The sequence below is a fragment of the Callorhinus ursinus genome, unplaced genomic scaffold (assembly GCF_003265705.2).
Source record: "Callorhinus ursinus isolate GAN/ISIS: 27379988/994484 unplaced genomic scaffold, GSC_fseal_2.0 scaffold2, whole genome shotgun sequence".
Classification (NCBI taxonomy): Eukaryota; Metazoa; Chordata; class Mammalia; order Carnivora; family Otariidae; genus Callorhinus; species Callorhinus ursinus.
The window spans coordinates 3,361,621-3,381,370 of NW_027397064.1; the positions used below are offsets into that span (position 1 = coordinate 3,361,621).

A 19,750-nucleotide genomic window follows, 5' to 3' on the forward strand; every position below is an offset into this window, starting at 1 on the left:
TGACCCACAGGTGCTGGCCTGGGTGCCTCGCCTACACCAGCCCTGGGCAAACAGTGGGGAACACAGCATGGTCCTTGCTAGATGGGGTGGTACAGAGATGCTGGAGGGTACCAGGAGAGAGGCTGGTGTGCCACGCAATCAGGGAGGACTTCTCGTGGAGGAAGGCCATGAAGGTCCACCCGCAGGATGGACAGCAGACTGGAAGTACAAGCGGACAGGCTGGAAAAGAACATACAGACCAGAGGAGAGCCTGCAGCACTGTGGCTTATAAAGGGGAAGCAAGATCCAATAATTGTTCATCATAAAACTAATTATGCTTCCTGCGGTAGTATGTCAGACAAATGTCTGACATCATTCTGCTCAGGAAAGAAGCGGGGGGGGGGAGGGCCTGAAATCTCAAGGTCATCAGTCAGCCCACGATGCAAATGTTCTACATCTAGAAATCTGGGCTTCGAAGTTAACTGCCTAGACATCTAGACTCAAGCTAGTCTGACTTCTGCAATGTTTGGGGGAAACCAATGAAGAGTTTCTCTGGGTATAACTCAGTGATCACTCTCTGAAAAACTCTGAGGTCTATCTTAGCAAGTATGCAAAGCTCGCTGAAGGGATTGATCACAGATTCACAGCGAATCATCAAGTAAAATGTCTTGATTTTATGTGAAGATTGCGTGTATCTTAAATGATGATTACCAGCAGTGGGTACGGGGCAAGAGTTGTTCTCACAACGGAAGTATCTTCCTTTTTTTCCCTGATGTTACCTCTTCTGAGATAAATACCCACTCAGGGAATCACCCCAGATCTTTTTGTCATTTTTGCATCGGTAAAGGGGTGGATTTTCTGTCTGATTTTGAACCCGAAAATTAACTGAAATCAGCATTCTGATAGGACAATTCAGAGAGTCCAAGTTTGACTCTAGGACATGGGAAAAAACAAGCAAACGTCAGCAGCATCCAGAAGTAGAGATGCCATGCAGTGGGAGCACCTCTCCCGCCGAGGCAGGAGGCGCCGTGAGAAGAAGTCCAGCTCTGCAGGTCAGGGAGAAAGGACAGAACCACAGCGGCTTCCAACTCGGGCCACGTGCAGAACGGGAGACACATCCAAGAAGGGGGTTTTCAACAGTGTGAGCAATTCCAGCCTGTGCCAGGCAGGTGGGCTCTGCCCGGGTGCCCTGCATCCTCGTGAGGACGCCCAGGACAGCCATCCTGGCCAGGGCCCCACGAAGCCGCTGGCCCGACCATGAGGCCACGAACTCCCGCTCTGGAAGCCCGGCGCACACACCTCTGTCAGCCGTGCCCTCGACAGCCCTCTCCCGACACAGAAGATGAATAGGTGGGGACGCTGGACTGTGAAGCCCCCAGGTCTGAGTTCTTTCTCATTATCCCCTCCATTTTTCCATCAGGGTGCTCCCTGTGGCTCATAGTGAAGTCCACAGAACAGGCTGCCCCTTCGCCCACCCTGACTGTGATCCAGCGAGGTGTCATCAACGAGACACTCAGACCTACCTCCCCCAAGAACGTGATGCAGGGAGAGCTTTTTAAAGGTCTTCCAGATGTACAAATACCCTGAGAAACAGAAACCCAGACCACAGAGCAGCCTCAGAGGTCCACTCGAATACTTTAATCTTGCTAGTTTAGGGTTGTGTTTGCAGAACGCCAAGTGGAGATGGGGGCCCCGGAGTGTGGGTGACCAGATCATCCCAGGAGGCCTTGGCCTCCCCCAGTGTTGGCACCGTCAGTCCTGGGTCCTGGGCTAAGCAGTGTGGCCAGCCCCCCGACCGGCCCCAAACCCCAAGCAGCTTCCTTATGTTGGCTGAGCCTGCCACTTGTTACCTAAAGTGGGCAATAGTTCAACTCACTCAAAAACAGCATCTTGAGAAAGAGGCATCAAGTGACCTGGGTTTCCCTGGACCTCGAGGCAAACGGTGGGCTTCACCTTCCCGTGTGACTAACTGATCCTGCCCAGCGGCCCCGACCCTGGGATGGGCCTCTCCTCACAAGTGTCAGCCTCCGTTTTGGAGGTGCTGGCTAAGCCTCTGAAGTGAACACACAATCCTCAGACTTCCCACCCAGAGGACTCTTCTTCCAGATTTCCAGAGTGGACGCCATCCAGCCAGTTGCTCGGTGTCCATTGTGAGATGCCCCCCCCCCCGCCCTGAAGGAACGCTGCAGACTATGGATGTGTGCCCCAAGGCACGGGCTCCAGCTTGTGTTTAAAAGGCAGGATGGCCCCCAGGCCCAGGGTGGGGCTGTGCACCCCCTCAGCCGCCCCCTAAAGGGCCAGGGCCTCTCCTCGGCTACCCTGCTGCCCCCACTGCACCAGCGATGGCCAGTGTGGTGACCACCCATCCTGAGGAACAGCCAGGGCTGAGACCGTCACCTCCTCCTCCCCTCACAGTGCGGGAGAGGTGGGGACCCATCCGCCGGAGGCCGGCCCTGCTGGTGGCTCCTGAGCCCCTGGGGACCAGTTGAAGCGGACGAGTTGCACACAGTGAGCACATCTGGGGTCGGGAGGCACTGCCACCACCAACGTTCAGGAAACTTTCTCAGTCTGGGTTAGGGTGGTCAGTCTTTTCCCTCCTTCCTCCTGGTTCCCAGAGAAACCGTCTGGTCATGCACGGGCAGTTCCATCCCCTGCTTACAGACAGATGTTCTCTCTGCCATGAGAAAAATGTCTAAGGTTTCCAACAGCAGGAAACATGGCTGGGGTGAGAGGCTTCCTTCCACAACTTCTCTCTGGTGCGGGGAAAGCCTGCACTCTACAGACGGAGCAAGGCCAAGCTGAGTGTCACAGCGACCGAGGACGGCTGGTCTAACTCATCTGTGCCCACGCTTGGGGCTCAGGAGGAACCACAGACCCTGCTGGGGATGATGCCACCAAACTGGGAAGAATGAAACCTTGGAAGAAGATGGGCAGGGGTGGGAGGGAAGGAAGAGGGATCAGAAGCAAGGGGCCCAGTGGGAAGTGACATCCTGCGGCCACCACCCAGTGGAGGTCCCTGGCTCATAGAACCGAGTTCTGAGACAGGCGGGCCATCCTCGGAGACCAACTTCGGGGAGCATCCCTGGCAGCTGACCCATCCCAAGCACATGGTGAGCTTCCCAGCCTCACGCCAACTCCATCGCATGCTGCAGAACCGGGTCCCCCAGCTCATGCCCAGCAGCCTGCTTCCAAAGCCGCCACTTCAAAGTGCGTGGCCCTCCGCTGGGAGCCTGGGAGCCCGGCCTGCAGCTGGGACCACACACCGATGGTCTGGGTTGTCAAGAGGCTGCTTTCCGCCGCAGCGAAGTGTGCAAAGCTTATGCTGGGGACTGAAACTTGGGGTTCGTGTCTGAAGGATGACTGTTTACATAAACATGGCCATGGACATCTGTGTAATAAGGAAACCATACTGGTTTCTCAAGGATCACAACTCAACTCTTCTGGGAGATCTTCTTTACTTTAAACGTATCCAATGGAAACATTTAAAAACTTCCAAGATTTTTTTTTTTTTTTTTTAATGTGTGGCAAATTTAGGAAACGGTCCGTCTCCTGCTTCCACAGTGTCCAAAGTAAGCTAAAGCCGGAGTCTGTTGCTGCTCCAGCATCTTTTCCCAGCAAAGGTCTCAGGAGATCTGCGGTGCCTGGGGGTTGCAGGAGCCAAGGCATCGATCTGGCAAGAGTGGGAAAGGGAGAGGCTTGCGGGGGCAGCACACTCTGTACCTGTCCTGATACACTCTTGCCCTGGCCTGTCGGTCTGTCCAGGAGCGCTGGCTGGGGCACTCAGCCGGGAAATCTAATTCGGCCAATGAACACTGGAGGCATCTGGATCAGCCCCACGAACCATGCCCTCCAATACTGGCCACACTCCAGGGGCCGACACTCCCAGGCAATCTCCACTTTGAACGAAATGACTAAGGGCCCTCGCCTCGCCTTGGCCTATTTCCCTCTGAACTTGATTCGACCTCTTACTCTGCCCTGTGTGCAGGAACTGGGCCCAGCTCCCTGGGTTCAGCATGATCTCCAAGCTGAAGGTGGCTGGGGGTGGAGGCTGGGTCCAGCCTGAGGGGCACTGTGAGCAGCACACACGTGCACAAGAAATTCACGTTTGCACTCATGACAAGGTCCAAAGAGCAACATGGTGGTTTGGAAAGGAGCCGCTGCATGGCTCTGCCTAGGGTCTGTTCCAATCCTACATGGTTCGTGCCTTCTCAAGCCCGGCGCTCTCGATCCCCCACCGCTCACCCCATTATAGAAGCATTGTTATTAGACTCCCATCCTCAGAAAAGCACACCAGGTTCCTTTTTGGTAAATACATTACCTAGTCATCGAGTGGTAGGCACCAGCAGCTGGCCCAGTTACTTCACTACTGAGAAACACTTAGTCTTTGTGGAACACCCTATCTACAAATATCAGATTATTTAGCCAGGTTCTTTCCCTTCGCTCCGTGGAGAGACATGAGCTGTAGGCTATGCTATTTCAGATCAGCGCAGATGGCCGTTAACAGTGATGACCAACAGTAATGAAACCCAAAGCCACCAATCTGGGCAGATTTCCCCAATATTTAAGCACTCACAACAAATGTACCCTTGTGGGCTTCCAGCCATAACACAGCCTGGAGACCATCAAGAAAGTGGGTGTCACAGGGCAATCAGTCTAACTGATATCACTGGGCTCTATCACCTTTTGAAATTTCCTGGACTAAACTAATTGGGACATTCTTCATGGGTGCAGAATTTTAAGGCTTGAATTTGCAACACGTTTGTACGCTCCTGAATTTGTAGCCAAAGAAGGCCAGACTAACTCCGAGGTTAGAGATCTGTAGCTCTCTATCAACTTGGAAGAGAACACATACCTGGAACTCACTTCTCCAAACTTCTATCCAAATCTTGGTTGTGGAAATAAAGTCAGAAGAGGATTACAGTGAAGGCCACGCCATCTCTCCGTGCTCTAGTAATTAAAATCCATCCCTACATTACACCACTCCTTTAGGGAGGGGTATACCTGCATCAATAAGAGACTGGCATTCACTGAATAGCACTTTAAAATGATACTGGCTCTTGCCTGCTATATAATTATATAGCAAAGCCCTGCTGTGCTCCTTTTGTGTACTCCAACAATATCCATGCATGTGTGTGTGTGTGTGTGTGTGTGTGTTTGTGTGTGTGTGTGTGTGTATGTGTAAAGGAACTGGCAAGCACTGAGGGGCATCACAAGAAGAAGCCCATGTGGGAGAATTCTCAAAGAACTGACTGTGATTCTATTAATTGAAGGGCTGGGATGAGAAGTAAGTAGGCATTATTCCTCCTATGGGAACTTTCTGGGACATACTGATGTCACACCTTTTCCCCTTGGCAAGAAGAAGCAGATGTCTCTCCAATCAAGCCTGGGCTTACCAGGCGAGTGTAAGGTGGCCCGAAATGCTCATCGGTTGGACCCCATTTTTTACTGGTCAGTGAGTCCTAGCAAGAAGAGTATTTTGATTACACTTCCCTCTCTAAACAACCTCTCTCTAAACAACACAAAAACTGGGTCAATAATCCGACCCGTGTTCCCTGACGTGGTTTTAAGAGGATGTGAGCCAGCAGGAGGGCAGCTGATGGGGCAGGGCTGGGGAGAGGACCCAGCGGAGAGCCAGCACTGCTTTGGTGTTCTGATGGAGGCTGTCAGTGGCTGCAGATGATGTGGGAACATCCACAGGCAGGCCTCCTGAAGAAGCAACCTGCCTCTATTCCCAAATCAGCCAAAATAAACCAAGCACAGAGGAGTTTTCTCAGTACACTGTAGAACTGACATCTCAGAAGTCTACCTACTGGTAAAGCATGGGAGGCATTCCCGTCAACATCGGAAACAAGTCAGGGAGGCCTAACGAAACAGCTGTGTCATAACACGGTTCTGAAGGGGAAGGCCATCGCTGCAGGATGCAGAGAAGAAGGGCAATTCACCCCAGGAAGCAAATGAAACAGTAACGATACCACTTGTTACCTATTATATTGGAAAATGATAGATACGCTATTCTGAAGGTGAATGCTCACGGGAATGAAGGTGTAAGCCCTCTGGCATGTTGCGGAGGATGAAAACTGATACACTCTTTTCAGGATTCCGGCAACATATACCCAAAGCCATGAGCGCACAAGCACTCTTCAACTCTGGAAGCGACTGCTAGGAATCAGTCCCAGGGAAATGGGTAAGGGCACAGGGGTGTCAACAGAGGACACTGATTAGTTACTTAAAACATTAAAAATAATTCAAAGTAAATTTATTTGCAAAACGTCCATTTTGGAGATATTGTTACACCAATCAAGGCATATCTGCACAGTGAGTGTTACATAGCCATTAACAATGGTGGCACACGAGCGTATTCGCGAGCACAGGCAGGTGCACGTGACCTGTCATCATCTAGGGAAGTGGGCACAGACAGTGAGCACGGGGTGACCCTGTGCTCGTGGGAGGAAAAAGCACCGATGCTCAGAAATGGCTGGGAGCACACACCCCAAAATGCTATCAGTCCTGTTCCACAGGTGGTACTGTGGGAATGATTTTAATTTTCTTCAACATCCTTATGTGTAACTTCTTGTTCATAACTGTAATTTTTAAAGTATTTAAACATCTTTAAATTAAAAGCTTACTATAGTGATACAATCAGATGAGCAGCTAACACTATATATTCTAATCTCTACATTTATGTACATCAAGACCAATAAATATCAAGCAAGATTCATGGAATGTGTTGTTAGAGAACTGTCATTAACACTTATGTGTCACATAACACATTAACATTTTCAGATTTTACTTGCTAAGACAATTCACGATGGGTAGAATGTCCGCATTGTCCCCCCAAATAAAATTAATTCTGCTTTTAAATCTACCCTTCTATAAATCACCAATATATCTCATTTTATTAACACATGTAGAGAAGCTTCTCTTACCTTACAAACGGATTTGTGTTCTTATCTGACAATAAAAGCTGAGTCACGAACTGCTTTTAACTTTCCCGTTTTTCTCAGCTGCTCAGAGCAGAGTCCTGGGTTCTGATGTAATTGTTCAGATTTTGTTCTAGATTCTCAGGTATATGCTCGCTTTTCTTTCTCTTTTGCTACCTGCTCTTGTCTTTTTACTTTCATTGAAAATTTTACTTCATCTGTCCCCTTTATTGTAAGTCCTTGCAAAATTAGAGAACCAGAAATGGGTGTCAGGGAGGGGAAGGGAGAGACATGAGGTCTGATGGAGAGTGAGGGGCGTATGATTTATCTCATGATGGAGCAGGAGACCCAAGACTACTTTAACTTCAGAGACAAGAGGCCTGATGCTGTTAAGGACCCCCACCCCCACCACACACAGTGCGGGAGCTGAGTTCCAGGTCTGCCACCTGTGCCAAGGGGCCACACTCACATGTAAACTTGGGTGGTATGTCAGCACGCCGTTGTCACACAGGGTGACGTATTTCTTTTTCCACTCCTTGTTCAGCGATTTGCCGCTCCGCTTCAGCAGCATGCCCTAGGAGGGAAAGGGAGCCACATATATTCATTCAGAAATACAAATTATAAAGTCTGCTGTAAGTATTCTTAAAAAGTAGGCACATAGGTAATTCAAGAAATTTTAAACATTCATTTTTCTCTTGTCATTGTAAAATGGAAATCACACTTATTTTTAGCTTGGTAATTCGGCTTTTCTCCTCTATTTTACGCATAACATGTATGTTCAACCAATTTCTGTGTGTGTGTGTTTAGACTGAACGATGTGCTGTTGGTTTGACAAATGCAATACATCAGCCACCGTGACGCGCCATGTACCTTTCCTTTAACTGAGCAAGCACCCTGGAACTAAAGATATGATGCTTTAATAAAGGAAGTCTAAATTTCCTTTTCTAAAAATCACACATTAACTGAATTCTGAAACTCCTGGTATTTACAAATAAGAGCATTCTGCTTTACAGTTTTTCATTCCGGATTTTTAATTTATTAAACATGAAATTCCATTTGTAAATTTAGTAACAGCATCTAATAGACCAATCGTGGATAATGTAATCCATCTTTAATGGAACCCTATTAGGGCTTCTTGAAAACCATTCAGCATTTGAAGCCAGCATGCTTGAGCATGGTGGACCCAGGCCTCCCTTGATGACTGATGGGAGCTTACTCCTGCTTGAACTACTCATTCCCAGCAAACCTCCCACATCGCCTCCAGGCTTTCCTGGGGTAGAAACCCATGGCCAGCACTGAGCTCAGCCTCGACTTGGGGCTTTCCTTCCCTGGAGCGGTGTGTGTGTGGGGGGCCATGCCCTCAGGGAACAAGGGAAAGTGAAGCATCTGCTGGCTTGTTCTCCCTCTCACTGCCCACTTAGAAACTCACAGGGTGGTAAGGATGACCGAGAAGGCACGAGAGTGCAAGCTAGTGCACCCGGGCCGAGGCCGAAGCCAAGTTCTGCGTGTGAGAAAGAGGGTTACCGAAGCAGAGGTGCCCGTGTGTGTCCTCGGGAACTTGTTCCAGCTTCGTCTGACCTCCTAATTCCGCTGTCCTCCACGAACCACAATACGAGGTAAGAGAAAGGAAGCACTTCTATGGGATAATTAGGTTCAAGTTCCAAATACCATGACAATACTGCTTTCTGCACCAATTTTCATGAATATAACGGATGACGAGCCAGCTGGGAAGCCTGACTCAACCCCTGAAACATTGTTTCTGGGGGAAAATATTTCTAAGGTTGAAGAAACTCACAAGTGAACCTTTGGAAGGTCATCCCTTTGCATGTTCTTATTACATGAAGAAAACCCCACGGACATCACTCAACATACCTTGATTTCTTAGAACCTAAGAAAAACCAATCTAAACCAAATATGGCACGGAGACCAACAGAGAGAGGCAGGCCCAGAGGAAAATGCTGGTTACAAACCCAGGTGATTCGAGGTCCCCCTGCAGAGTAAGAACTAGGGAGAGGGGCCGTCACCACTGGTGATTCAACAGTAAATAAGTGATCACTTAAAAACATTACATTTCCCTCTCTGGCAGATTTCTAAGATTTTCAAACTTAGCTTAACAAAACTTCACAGACGTTCTCCGGTGGGCTCATTTTCCACCATCCATTTCAGATGGAATTCCAACAATACCAGGGGCTGGGGGTCACCTCGGTGTCACCGGTAGCTGAGAGCTGCTCCAGGCTTCAGAAAGCTTTGTCTGTCTGCACTCAGACAAAAATGCAGGCTGCACCCTCACCCAGCCCCGGGACTCCATGCAGATGGCCCTACACAGCTCCTGGCTAGACTGTGGGTACTTTCACGAGCAAATCCCATATGCACAATTATCCTCTCCCCAGTGGGGGCTGTCAGGACCTACTCCTAAGGAGATAGAGGGAAACAGTCCAACCAGGAGGCAACAAGAGGAGATGACATTGTCGGGGAACTAAAATAGGCTGACTTATCTTGGTGCTGGGAAAACGGAATGTCCAAATCTTGACAATCTTAAATAAACTCTATGGTTCACCTCGCAGGATAATCTCCGATTATGATTCAAATGCTGTACAAGTCAGCAGGGCTGCAGAACACCCTGGCGTCCTAGGAGCCACGCCTCTGCTCTCTGGCCCGGGTCCCCACTGGGTTCATTACCCAACCCCCCAAGATTTCTGTGCCGATGGAGTTGCTTGGCCGCCCTGTTCCCCGCCTTGGCACGGCGCCCAAGTTAGGGCCTGCCAGCCGCACCCGCCGCTCCGTGACTGACAGAAAGAGCCCATATCCTGAGAGGCATCGTGAAGAGATGCATGAGCCCCGACAAGCAGCCAAAGCAGCCACAAGGCGAAGTTCTGTAATCAGAGGCTCAATCAGATGACGAATGACAAGACTCAGCAAACAGCTTCTGCAGATTAAAAACGTGTTCTTTTAGTTTCTTTTTCTTTTTTTTTTGCTGAAGTTCATCTCAAACACTGATTTTTTTTTTCAGTGTTTGTACCAAGTGAGAACGAGGGCGTTTCAGAGTCTAAAAAGACGCCAGGGGCACCTGGGTGGCTCAGTCGTTTAAGCGTCTGCCTTCAGCTCAGGTCATGATCCCAGGGTCCTGGGATCGAGTCCCGCATCTGCTTCTCCCTCTGCTTCTGCCTCTCTCTCTGTCTCTCATGAATAAATAAATAAGATCTTAAAAAAAAAAAAATAAAAAGACCCCAGAGCTTAAACCACTCAGTCCTGAATCTGCTAGACTAGTATTTTTTCACTATTCGTGCCCAGAGTCACGTAGTCCTGCCTGGGCAGCCGTGTGCCAAGAAGCCCGTGGGTCTGGACAGCTGGAGCTGTGGGAGCAGTGGTCTGCTGCCTGAGGGGTAAGGATGAGCCTGGGTCATAATTCTGGAGCCACACAGAGAGAGGAGGCCCCCTCTAACGTGCCCTCATTGGGAGGAACCGAGGAGCTACCACAAAGCCCCAGTGAGACATCCCACCACGTGGCTACGTATCAGGAGCCCCTTCTTAGTCCCAGACTCTTCCAGAAGTACAAGGTCCCAATTGCTCTCCCACGGTGGGGCCCCCCTCTGAACAGAGTCCCCCAACATGCTCAAGAAGGAGAGCAAACCCACTGTGCCCCTTTGGGACAGACCTCTAGCAGTGCCGTGAGAAGCCTAGCTGACAGCCTCTCGCTGCATGAGGCTGAGTCCCTTGGACTTCATCTACGATGCTTCCGCCATCCCAAACTTACACACTGTCTACTTAAGGACCAAGAAAATGGAAAATCTGAAAACAGTTCATTTTCAACTTTTAAAGGCCATGAAGCCATGGTCCCACTTGCCAGAGGATGACAGAGGCCGGAAGGCTCTCTGCCAGAGACACACATGGGCGGGCAGTTCCCGTCAGCGGGTGCAAATGGGCCTTATGATCCTAAGTCTCTTTGATTCTGTGTTACCCAGGGCAAAACTGTGAGGGCGGATGTCACAACACATACTTGGTCCATCTTTCAGATACCACTTCTGTACACACGAAAACAATCTCTCACTTCAGACCGCTTCTCACTGACCAGCTAACCACAGTGTGGACATCACTGCGGTTAGTGTTTTATTTAACTCATAAGTGGCTTATGCATCTTTTTTTTTTAATTTTCCATTTCAAAACAGTATTGGGCTCACTGCTCTAAGAGCCTTCCAAGTATTAACCCACAGAAAGCTCACAACCCAATGTAAGCAGTTACTATGCTTATCCCCGTTTTACAGATAAGGCCACGGAGGCACCAAGAGTTTATGTAACTTCCCCCGCACAGCCAGCACGGCAGCTGGTCCCCAGGGATTGGCCCCCGTGCACCCCACCTCTAGGGATTCATGCCCCCGTGGAAATCATCGCACGCGGACTCGGAGATGCCTGTGGCTCACTTGAACCAACAGAAGCAGTGGAAGGGATGCTATCTACATGGGGTTTAAATGTTAAATCTTGGCAGCTTCTGCGCTTTGGGGAGGTCTGAGCGAGAAGCCACGCTGTGCTCTGTCTATGGTCCTGAGCCACCGAATTACGAGAAATAGTGACTGTTTTCTGAAATCACTAAGTTTTGGGGTAGATTCTCAGGCAATGATAGATGAGAAACACAGAATTAGCACCCTATGCTGCAGTAATAAAATCCACAAACACGTGCCACTGGCTTGGCACCAGGAAGCTGGCTGAGGCTGCAGGAACTGAACAGCTGTTGACGGAGGCAAGGACAGGGAGGAAGACGCGACCTGGGTTTGGACAAAGGGCGCCCCAGCGGGGCAGGGGCGGAGCCATCAGCTGACCTGCTGTCTGTGGGAACGTGAGGCACAGCCGGCCGGCCCGGGGAACCCAGGACCTGGAGAGGAGATTTCTGAGCAGAACGCTCACCGTGCTACTGGCTCTTAAGGGGTTGGGGATGGGGGGGGGGTTGGGAATCAGGGGTGTTCAGCTTTTCAGCAGAATTAGAGAAAATATTCCCAATTTAAACACCAACATGAGAAAAGTCGTTTCTCATTCCCAGCTTCTCCTGCCAGCAGAAAACTCAGGGTAAGAACTGGCCTCAGAACAAAGATCCAATCCAGGGGTTGCCAGCAGATGCGATCTCAGAATGAGGACCCAGCAAAGGCTGCAGCAGTGGGACCCTTGTCTTGAGAACTCTAGAGATTTAAGGCAGGGCCTCACAGACCCTCCATTTAGAGAGCATGTGCGGATCAGAGACAAGGACCTGTGGGCTGGCTTTTGTCTAATGGCATAAATTACAATTTGATACAAAGGACACCCATAAGGGTTTTAAAGGAATTATACTCTGTTGGACTAAAAGGCGCAGCATAAGCCTAAAATGAAAAGAGGCCTCTGACCCTCAAACTAAGACCAGCAGGAAGCAGGCTGAGAGAACCACACAGCTGCAAAACCAGGCCATTTCTTAGGGAAAAGAAAGGTCGGCTAAGACAGCAGAGCCCTGGGCCCAGGAGGGTGTCCTGGGGAGAGAACACCCCCTCCCCGCCCCGTGCCCTGAGCAGGGTGATTAGCAACATGTGCCTGGCTGGGTTCGGAGGTGCTATAGACTAGTAACTGCTACAGGCCCCTCCCCTCCTTTTCGGCTGAAGGGTTCTGTCCCGTGTGTGTGCATGTGTGTGTGTCAGATGACTCGTCTCTGGAGTCCCCTGGTCTTCGGATGGCAAGGATCAAATCAAATCCAAGGAGGCTTATCCACATGCACCTGATGCAGATGACAATCCCGGGCTTCCAAAGCCTGAGCTGGATGCCACCATGGGATGAGACTTTGAGAATCTGAGGGCAGGTGGAGGGCGCTTTGCATGTGCGAGGGCAGACCGAAGTAGCCAGTCTCCAAAGATTACCCTCAAAAAAAAATCTGCTCCTGTGTGGTCCCTAGGGGCCTTCTGAACCAATTTAACCCACAGAATGTGGTGGAGACGGGGCTGGGCCCGCTCTAGCTGAGGTAGAAGTCTGACAGCTCCTGTTTTTCTACCCCTGGGAGCCCTGAGTGGCCTCATGAGGATTCCGACTCTCCTGCTGGAGAGACTGTGAAGAGGGAGACCCCAAGGCTACGTGGAGGATAGCCCCAGTGCCAGCTACGGGACGGCCGCTGAGCTGCTGGCTGGACACCCAGGCATCTGAGCCACGTCTGTCAAGGCACCAAAGACAGGACTGAAGGAAGGATCCTGGCTGCCGAGCCCTGGAAAGCTTCTAGGGGTCTATGGGTCGGAGATGTCCCCATGATGCCTGGCCGAAATGCCTGATCCTCGGACTCGTGAGAAATAAATAAAATGGGTTGGTTTTAAACCACTGTGATTGGAGGTAATTGCCAGCAACAGGTAACCAGCGCAGCAGGACGAGCCAGGGGCGACGGGTCTATACCTGTGAATCACTTTGCCCTCCAGACCAATTTTAAAGCTTTGCTATCTTTTACTTGTTTGCATAGTAAGAAACGGAAGGGCTTTGTGACCTCTCCTATGTTCCTCTGATCTTACTTGGAAATGGCACATGTTGATCTAATTGCTACCACCTAGTTAATTTACTGGCACATCAGAAAGGCTGCGATTTTAATGATCTACAACCAGAAGACCAGGATTTCAAGCAGGCACTTCCTGCTTTTTTTTGCTCAAGGAACTTTTCCTGTGGTGGAGCAAAGGGGAGAATTGTCTTTTGGCTGCAATCTCTTTATTAGTCGTGTGTATTCTCTGCTGAGTCCCAAGAGGTCACAGAAAGCCAAAAGCAATGTTAAGTGTACAAGCTTTAAATAACTCACAAAGTTAATGTAACGAATGTAAGTGGTATCTGAAATTCATCACTCAGTGCTTGCTGCAGCCCCAAGCTGTGATAAAACACCACTCATAAATTTATATTAAAACTCTGCTCGATAGCAATTATTTACCAACAAAGATTTACTGACTGCATTAGAGACTGGGGGTCTTAACCAGGCCAATCAGTCTTTGTTTTGAGTTTGAGGGACTGAGCAGTGGTGTTGTCTGCCAGCACGGAGTTCATCACGACACAGGGACATTGAATGGCCACAGTCCTCTGTAGCAAGGGGGTACCAGCCGGCGGCAGCAGGCTGCTCCATGTGAAGATCAGACCACCTTTGCTCCCGAGGGAGCATTTTTCATCGGCTCGGACAGTGGCTGGAGGCCGTGCATGCATGGGACTGAATGTACCCCGCTGCACTGGAGGTGGTGCCAACAGCTTCCTCATTACCAAGTTTAAAAACACAAGTTTTTCCATGGCTTAAACACATCCACACAAGCTCAGAGAGGTTCAGGGTCTCTATACTTCTAAAAAAAAAAAAAGTGATGTTTGAGTACTTCTTTGGTTCTGTAATAAACACCTGTTACGGTTCCTCCGTGTTTTATGATTTACAGCCTTCACAGTTTGGAACGGATTCTCATTACAGCAGTTAAAGGTTTCTAGGTATTTCTAAAACGTTGCGGAGAAATGGTGGCATCTTTAACAGAGATCCAAAGAGTATGAACTCCGATCATTCTTCACATTTGTGTTTATTACTTTTATTCTAATCAAGATTTTTCCTATGACATGTATTAAACTTGTGGTTTACTGAAAAAGAAAAAAAACCCACGTAGAGGGGCGCCTGGCTGGCTCAGCTGGTAGAGCGTGCAACTCTCAATCTTGGGGTCGTGAGATCAAGCCCCACGTTGGGTGTGGAGCTCACTGACAAAAACAAAACAAAACAACGACGAAAACCCCCCCAAAACAAAAAAGCACCTAGAAAAGCATGTTTACGTGGGTGTAAGGTGACAGAAGCTCATCATCAGAAATTGGGGAATGCGAAGGGGTGGTACCAGGAGCAGGGACCGTCTTTTCCCATGTCACAGGCTCCCTGTTGTCCCTCCCAATGTCCTGCTCTTCCAGAATGAAAACCACCCGTCCTGCCTCAGCTCCCCCCGTCACGCTAAGCTCTCCCTTGCAAATAACAAATGCACACTTCCCAGGAGCGCACCTGGACTTGCGTGAGTGGCAAGGGACCCACTGCAACACCTCTTGTGGGGTCAAGTCTGCACAGGTCTTGCCCCCACGGCCCTCCATCGCTGACACATGATGCCCCGTCCAGTGCACGTGAATAAGGGACCGTTGGTGCTGGGAATCCCACAGGACTGGGGCTGGCCAAGCCTGGCCTAGGGGCCAAATCTAACCTTTTGCCTCTTGTAAATAAGGTCTACTGAGAACGCAGCTACTCTCACTTATAAGCATTGCCGCCTTCACCCTGCATTGGCTGACCTCAGGAGTTGCAGGGAAGCCCAAAGTACTTGCTACCGGCCCTTTACAGAAAGTGGGTGTGGAGCCCAGCGCCAGGAGAGGAAACTGTGCAAAAGCAGCCAGCAGCCATCAATTTTATTTAAAAGTGCAAATTCTATTCTACCTCCCTGGAATGCCCTGCTCGCATCGTCCCCTTCCTCCCTGCCATCCCGGTGAACACCCCTACCCCTCAGCCCCGAGCAGCAGCGCCGTGGGCTCCAGGCTTCCATAACCTCTCCTGAAACAAGCATCATCCAGACCTTAGATACTGGCTGTTGGGGGCAGAATTATTTCCTCCTCAAATTCGAATGTGGAAATCCTGTCTCCCATGCTTCACGATACGACTGCATGCGCAGACAGGTCTTTAAAGAGGTGAGTAAGGTTAAATGGGGCCGTGAGACGGGCCCTCTTCCAGTATGACTGGTGTCCTTGTGAGAAGAGGGAATGAGGACACAGACGGGCACAGAGACAAGGCCACGGGGAGACACCATCCCCACGCCAAGGAGACAGGCCTCCGAGGAAAACCACCCTGAGGACACCATGATCTCGGATTCTGGTCTCCGGAACTGTGAGGAAATAAAAGTCGTTGTCGGAGGCACCCGGTCCGCGGCACCTTGCCTTGGCAGCCCCAGCGGATGAACACGGTGGCGTGTGAGTGTGCGCCTAGGCTGGGAGCTGCTGCAGGGCCGAGAAGCGCTCTTCCCCGCCAGCACACCCCGCAGTAGAGGGCACAGTGCCCCGCGGGTCCCTGGTCACACCTGTCCTTGCAGGGGTCACCTCCCCACTCAGGGAGTCTCGCTTTTCAGTCCCCACTGGATGTCCTTCCCTGAGGGTCTACCAGGCACCTCAAATGCCCAGTCCCCAAGGGGACGCACAGGTCATCTCCCTCCGTGACTGGGAATTCTGTGGGGGGAGGGGGGCTGGGCTGTCCAGGCTGGCTTGGGCTCCCAGATTCCCTTATCAGTACGTGGCGCATGGTTAGTCCCGATAATAATTACCCTAATGTAGAGCCATTCCTCGTTCTAAAATATCTCCAAATATGCAAGCGCTCCATCAAAAACCTAAAACCAAAAATTAAAACACAGGGAAGGAGGGGCACCTGGGTGGCTCAGTTGTTAAGCGTCTGCCTTTGGCTCAGGTTATGATCCCGGGTCCTGGGATCAAGTCCCACATGGGGCTCCCCGCCGCTCCCCCTACTTGTGCTCTATCAAAGAAATAAATAAAATAAAAAAAAAAAAACCCAAAAAACAAAAACCACAGGGAAGGAATAGCATCTTGCCACTCAATTAAAATGCCATCGAATCAAATCTGGATGAGCGAACCCCATGTTACAGGGTTTAAGAGAAAAAAAAAACCAAGTGTAACAAAAATGACCAAGACTACAGACACACCATGGGTCAGAACAGCTTGTCGTTCAAGGTGTAAAAACGCTCTTAAGTGTAAGCGGTCAGTCAGTAACATAATCATTCACTGTGCGCAAGGAAATAATAATCCCAATTAACTGGTTTCCCCAGCTCCTCCTCAAATGGAAAACTTGCAGCAAATTCACCAATGTGATGCTTGGATGTGAGCTTTGGCAGAAGAGGCCGGACCAATTTGAGCTCCGCACATGTGAGCTCAGCCACAATTATACCATCTTAACTTTCTTCCCAGTTTAAAGTGTTTCCATAGAAACAACAGGGAGCCCCCCACCCCCTGGCCCCCAGCTTAACTGAATTCTTTTTTTTTTTTTAAGTAATATTTGTCTCCCTCTCCCTCCTCCTGAGGATCTATTATACCACAAATGGAGGCTTTTCTCCCAGCTTGTTCTGTGCCAGGAGGGAGTGGGGGAGGGGGCCAAGGAGCCGATTCTGGATCTTTCCCCCGCTCCCTCATGGCCCCCTCCCCTCGCTGGTTAGTAATATTTCTGTTATTCTGCCAGGCTGTAGGGTACAAAGGGTTACACTTTAATTGAGCTGTCAGCATCTCCGACAATCCTAGAAAGCCCCGATTATGCACGGCAGGGTTAGTGCCACACTTGCTATTGTGGATGCCCTATTTGCGAAACCCAAACCTGCGCCACACACAGGTCAGCTCACCCGCGCGACCTTGCTGTCATTAGCCGCGTCTATTCCTACCTCACCGCTGAGAAAATCACACGGCGCGGGCTTCAAAGCGCCGGCCGGGACTGGATTCGACCAGGAGCTAATCACCCACAAATCCAGCTCAAATGGCAATAATTGGCTAAACCGGTCCCCTCTCCAGAGCTCAGCAGTAATTTGGGATAATAAAGAAAGGAATTATTCAGCTAACTGCCCCGAAATGTATGCTTTGTGACCGACACACTTCACATTTTAATAATGATGGACACAGAATCCGATTTAATACCGTGTCCACTGAGTAACAAGCCCGAGAACAATGATGGCGAAGGGAGAAAAGTTTGTTGGGTTGCTCACCCCTTCCGGCACCGTGTGGGCAGGCGGGAAGGCCAGGGAGATTTCCGCTTCCCGTTGGGTCGGCCTGGAATCATTAAGTCCCAACGAGAACTGAATGAATTCTAAACACGCGTGCAGAAAAACCCACCGGAGCTGCTCCGTGTTGGGCCACTTACGGAGAAACACTTCCTTCGGCCAAAGACAAGCAGAGGACGCCAAGAAAGAAATGTTTTTCCACCCAGACTGACAGATCCCTTCTTGATTTTTCCAGTTAATATTATCTCTTGATCACCTCGTTTTTCTTGCCTTTCATCCTGCCCCTTCCTGTCACCGGATGTTCAGCAGCAGGGGTGACAGGACCTGTACTTCACGTCTGCGGGGTGACACCCCTGCAGGAAGCCCCCCGACACGGACCGGGATGCGGGGCTCCTCGGGGCTCCTCCTTGGCGGCGACCTCCCCTCCCGCCCCGGCCAGCCCTGGGGGCCGGCATGCCACCGTCTGCAAAGGGCTCCGCGCAGCTCCGAGGGTTCTCCTCTAGCAACACGAAATGAACCTGAACTCAATCGCCTGCCCAGGGAGCCAGCGCGTCCAGGTGTCCAGGCAAGGTAAGGCTGGGGGCGGAGGGGCCCCATCGCTTCCTGCCAGGGTGGACGGGCATTACATAAAACCGGGTCCGTGCCCCTGCACAGTGGCTCAGGGACGCGGCAGAGAGGAACCCCTGTATAAGCAACAGTAAGAAACCTGCGGCTGCTTCTTTGTTCAGGTAAACGATCCCTGAGCCCATCGTCACCGCAAACGCCACACAGGCCCCCGGCAACTGTTCATTAAAGTGCCTCGGAGTGCCAGGCTTGTGTGCTGAAGCTGGATTGAGTAACAGGCCAAAGCTCAGGTAAGCTATGGAGAAGATTTCAGGTCTACAGAAGCTATTTGGGAGTCTTCCGCCTGGGAGACCTCTCTTTTTGCCCCACCAACACCTGGAAATATGTTCTCCTTGGGAATGCTCCTGCTCTTTCTCCAAGTTTCTCTCCTGTATTCCTGCCCCTTGCTCGCCTGCTTGACTCTTTAAGGCTGCCACCCTCAGAGCTCGTTTCTCTACCAGTTACACTCCTGCCCTCCTGGAAAATCTTACCACACCGCGGACAGCACTAGCTGGTGCCCCATAGGTAGAGCACTCTCAACCTGCTGACACCTTGAGACCAGAGCTCCCCGCCAGCATGCTCCCTCGTGTGCCTGAGTGCCCCCTGAGCCCAGGGCACCTGCCTCACTCTGCCTCCTCACTTCCTCAGCTGGTGCCACCCCGTCCAATTCCGTGCCCCCTCGCGCCCCACGTGACAACTGCAGATTCCACCCAGGGTCAGTTCTCAGATGTGCTGCTCCAAGTGTAAACACTTCCAAAAGCTCAGGAAGAGAAGAGAACTTTTTATGTTGATTACATGTTGATATGAATACATTTTTAGATATACTTGCTGAAATAACAAATTAAAATTCGGGCGCCTGGGTGGCTCAGTTGGTTAAGCGACTGCCTTCGGCTCAGGTCATGATCCTGGAGTCCCGGGATCGAGTCCCACATCGGGCTCCCTGCTCAGCAGGGAGTCTGCTTCTCCCTCTGACCCTCCCCCCTCTCATGTGCTCTCTCTCTCTCATTCTCGCTCTCTCAAATAAATAAATAAAATCTTTAAAAAAAAAAAAAAAAAAACAAATTAAAATTCATTTCACTTTTTCCCTCCCTTTCTTAATGTGGCTACCCGAAGAAAATTAAGAGTTGAAACTGGACTGGTGGATCCCGTTCTGTTTGTGTCTGACAATGCCATGCACGCCATGCACGCCATGCCCACTCCTGCCCCGTCTGGCTCCCTAGCTTCTGCTTCCCCGGCTGATCAATGGCAGAGACCATTCTTATCTTGCCCATTTCTGTTTCCTATAACCTGGCAAAGAACAAATGGTCCAAAAATGCCTGTTGAATGAATGAACAAAACAGCGGAGTGGTTATAACCACTGCCATGAATGATAAAAGCTTCCAAAAGTTAGTAACTGAGCAGGGCAACAAGACCCGTGAGGAGTGAAACCCAAATCTGATCTGTGTCATCTGGAGGGCTCCGGTATGCATATGCCCCGTGCTACGTGGAAAAAACTGATTTGAATGATGTTCAGAC

The 19,750-nt window shown here is 50.4% G+C and overlaps 1 protein-coding gene across 8 annotated transcripts in view; it reads right to left on the reverse strand.

Moving 5' to 3' along the window:
• Positions 1–19,750, reverse strand: part of AGAP1 (ArfGAP with GTPase domain, ankyrin repeat and PH domain 1) — a 513,811-nt gene that overhangs the window by 183,590 nt on the left and 310,471 nt on the right. For all 8 annotated transcript variants that reach the window (XM_025889132.2, XM_025889128.2, XM_073876820.1 and 5 more), the window contains exon 10: positions 7,369–7,473. In XM_025889132.2, the coding sequence (XP_025744917.1) occupies positions 7,369–7,473 (105 nt within the window). The remainder of the gene's footprint in view (positions 1–7,368; positions 7,474–19,750) is intronic.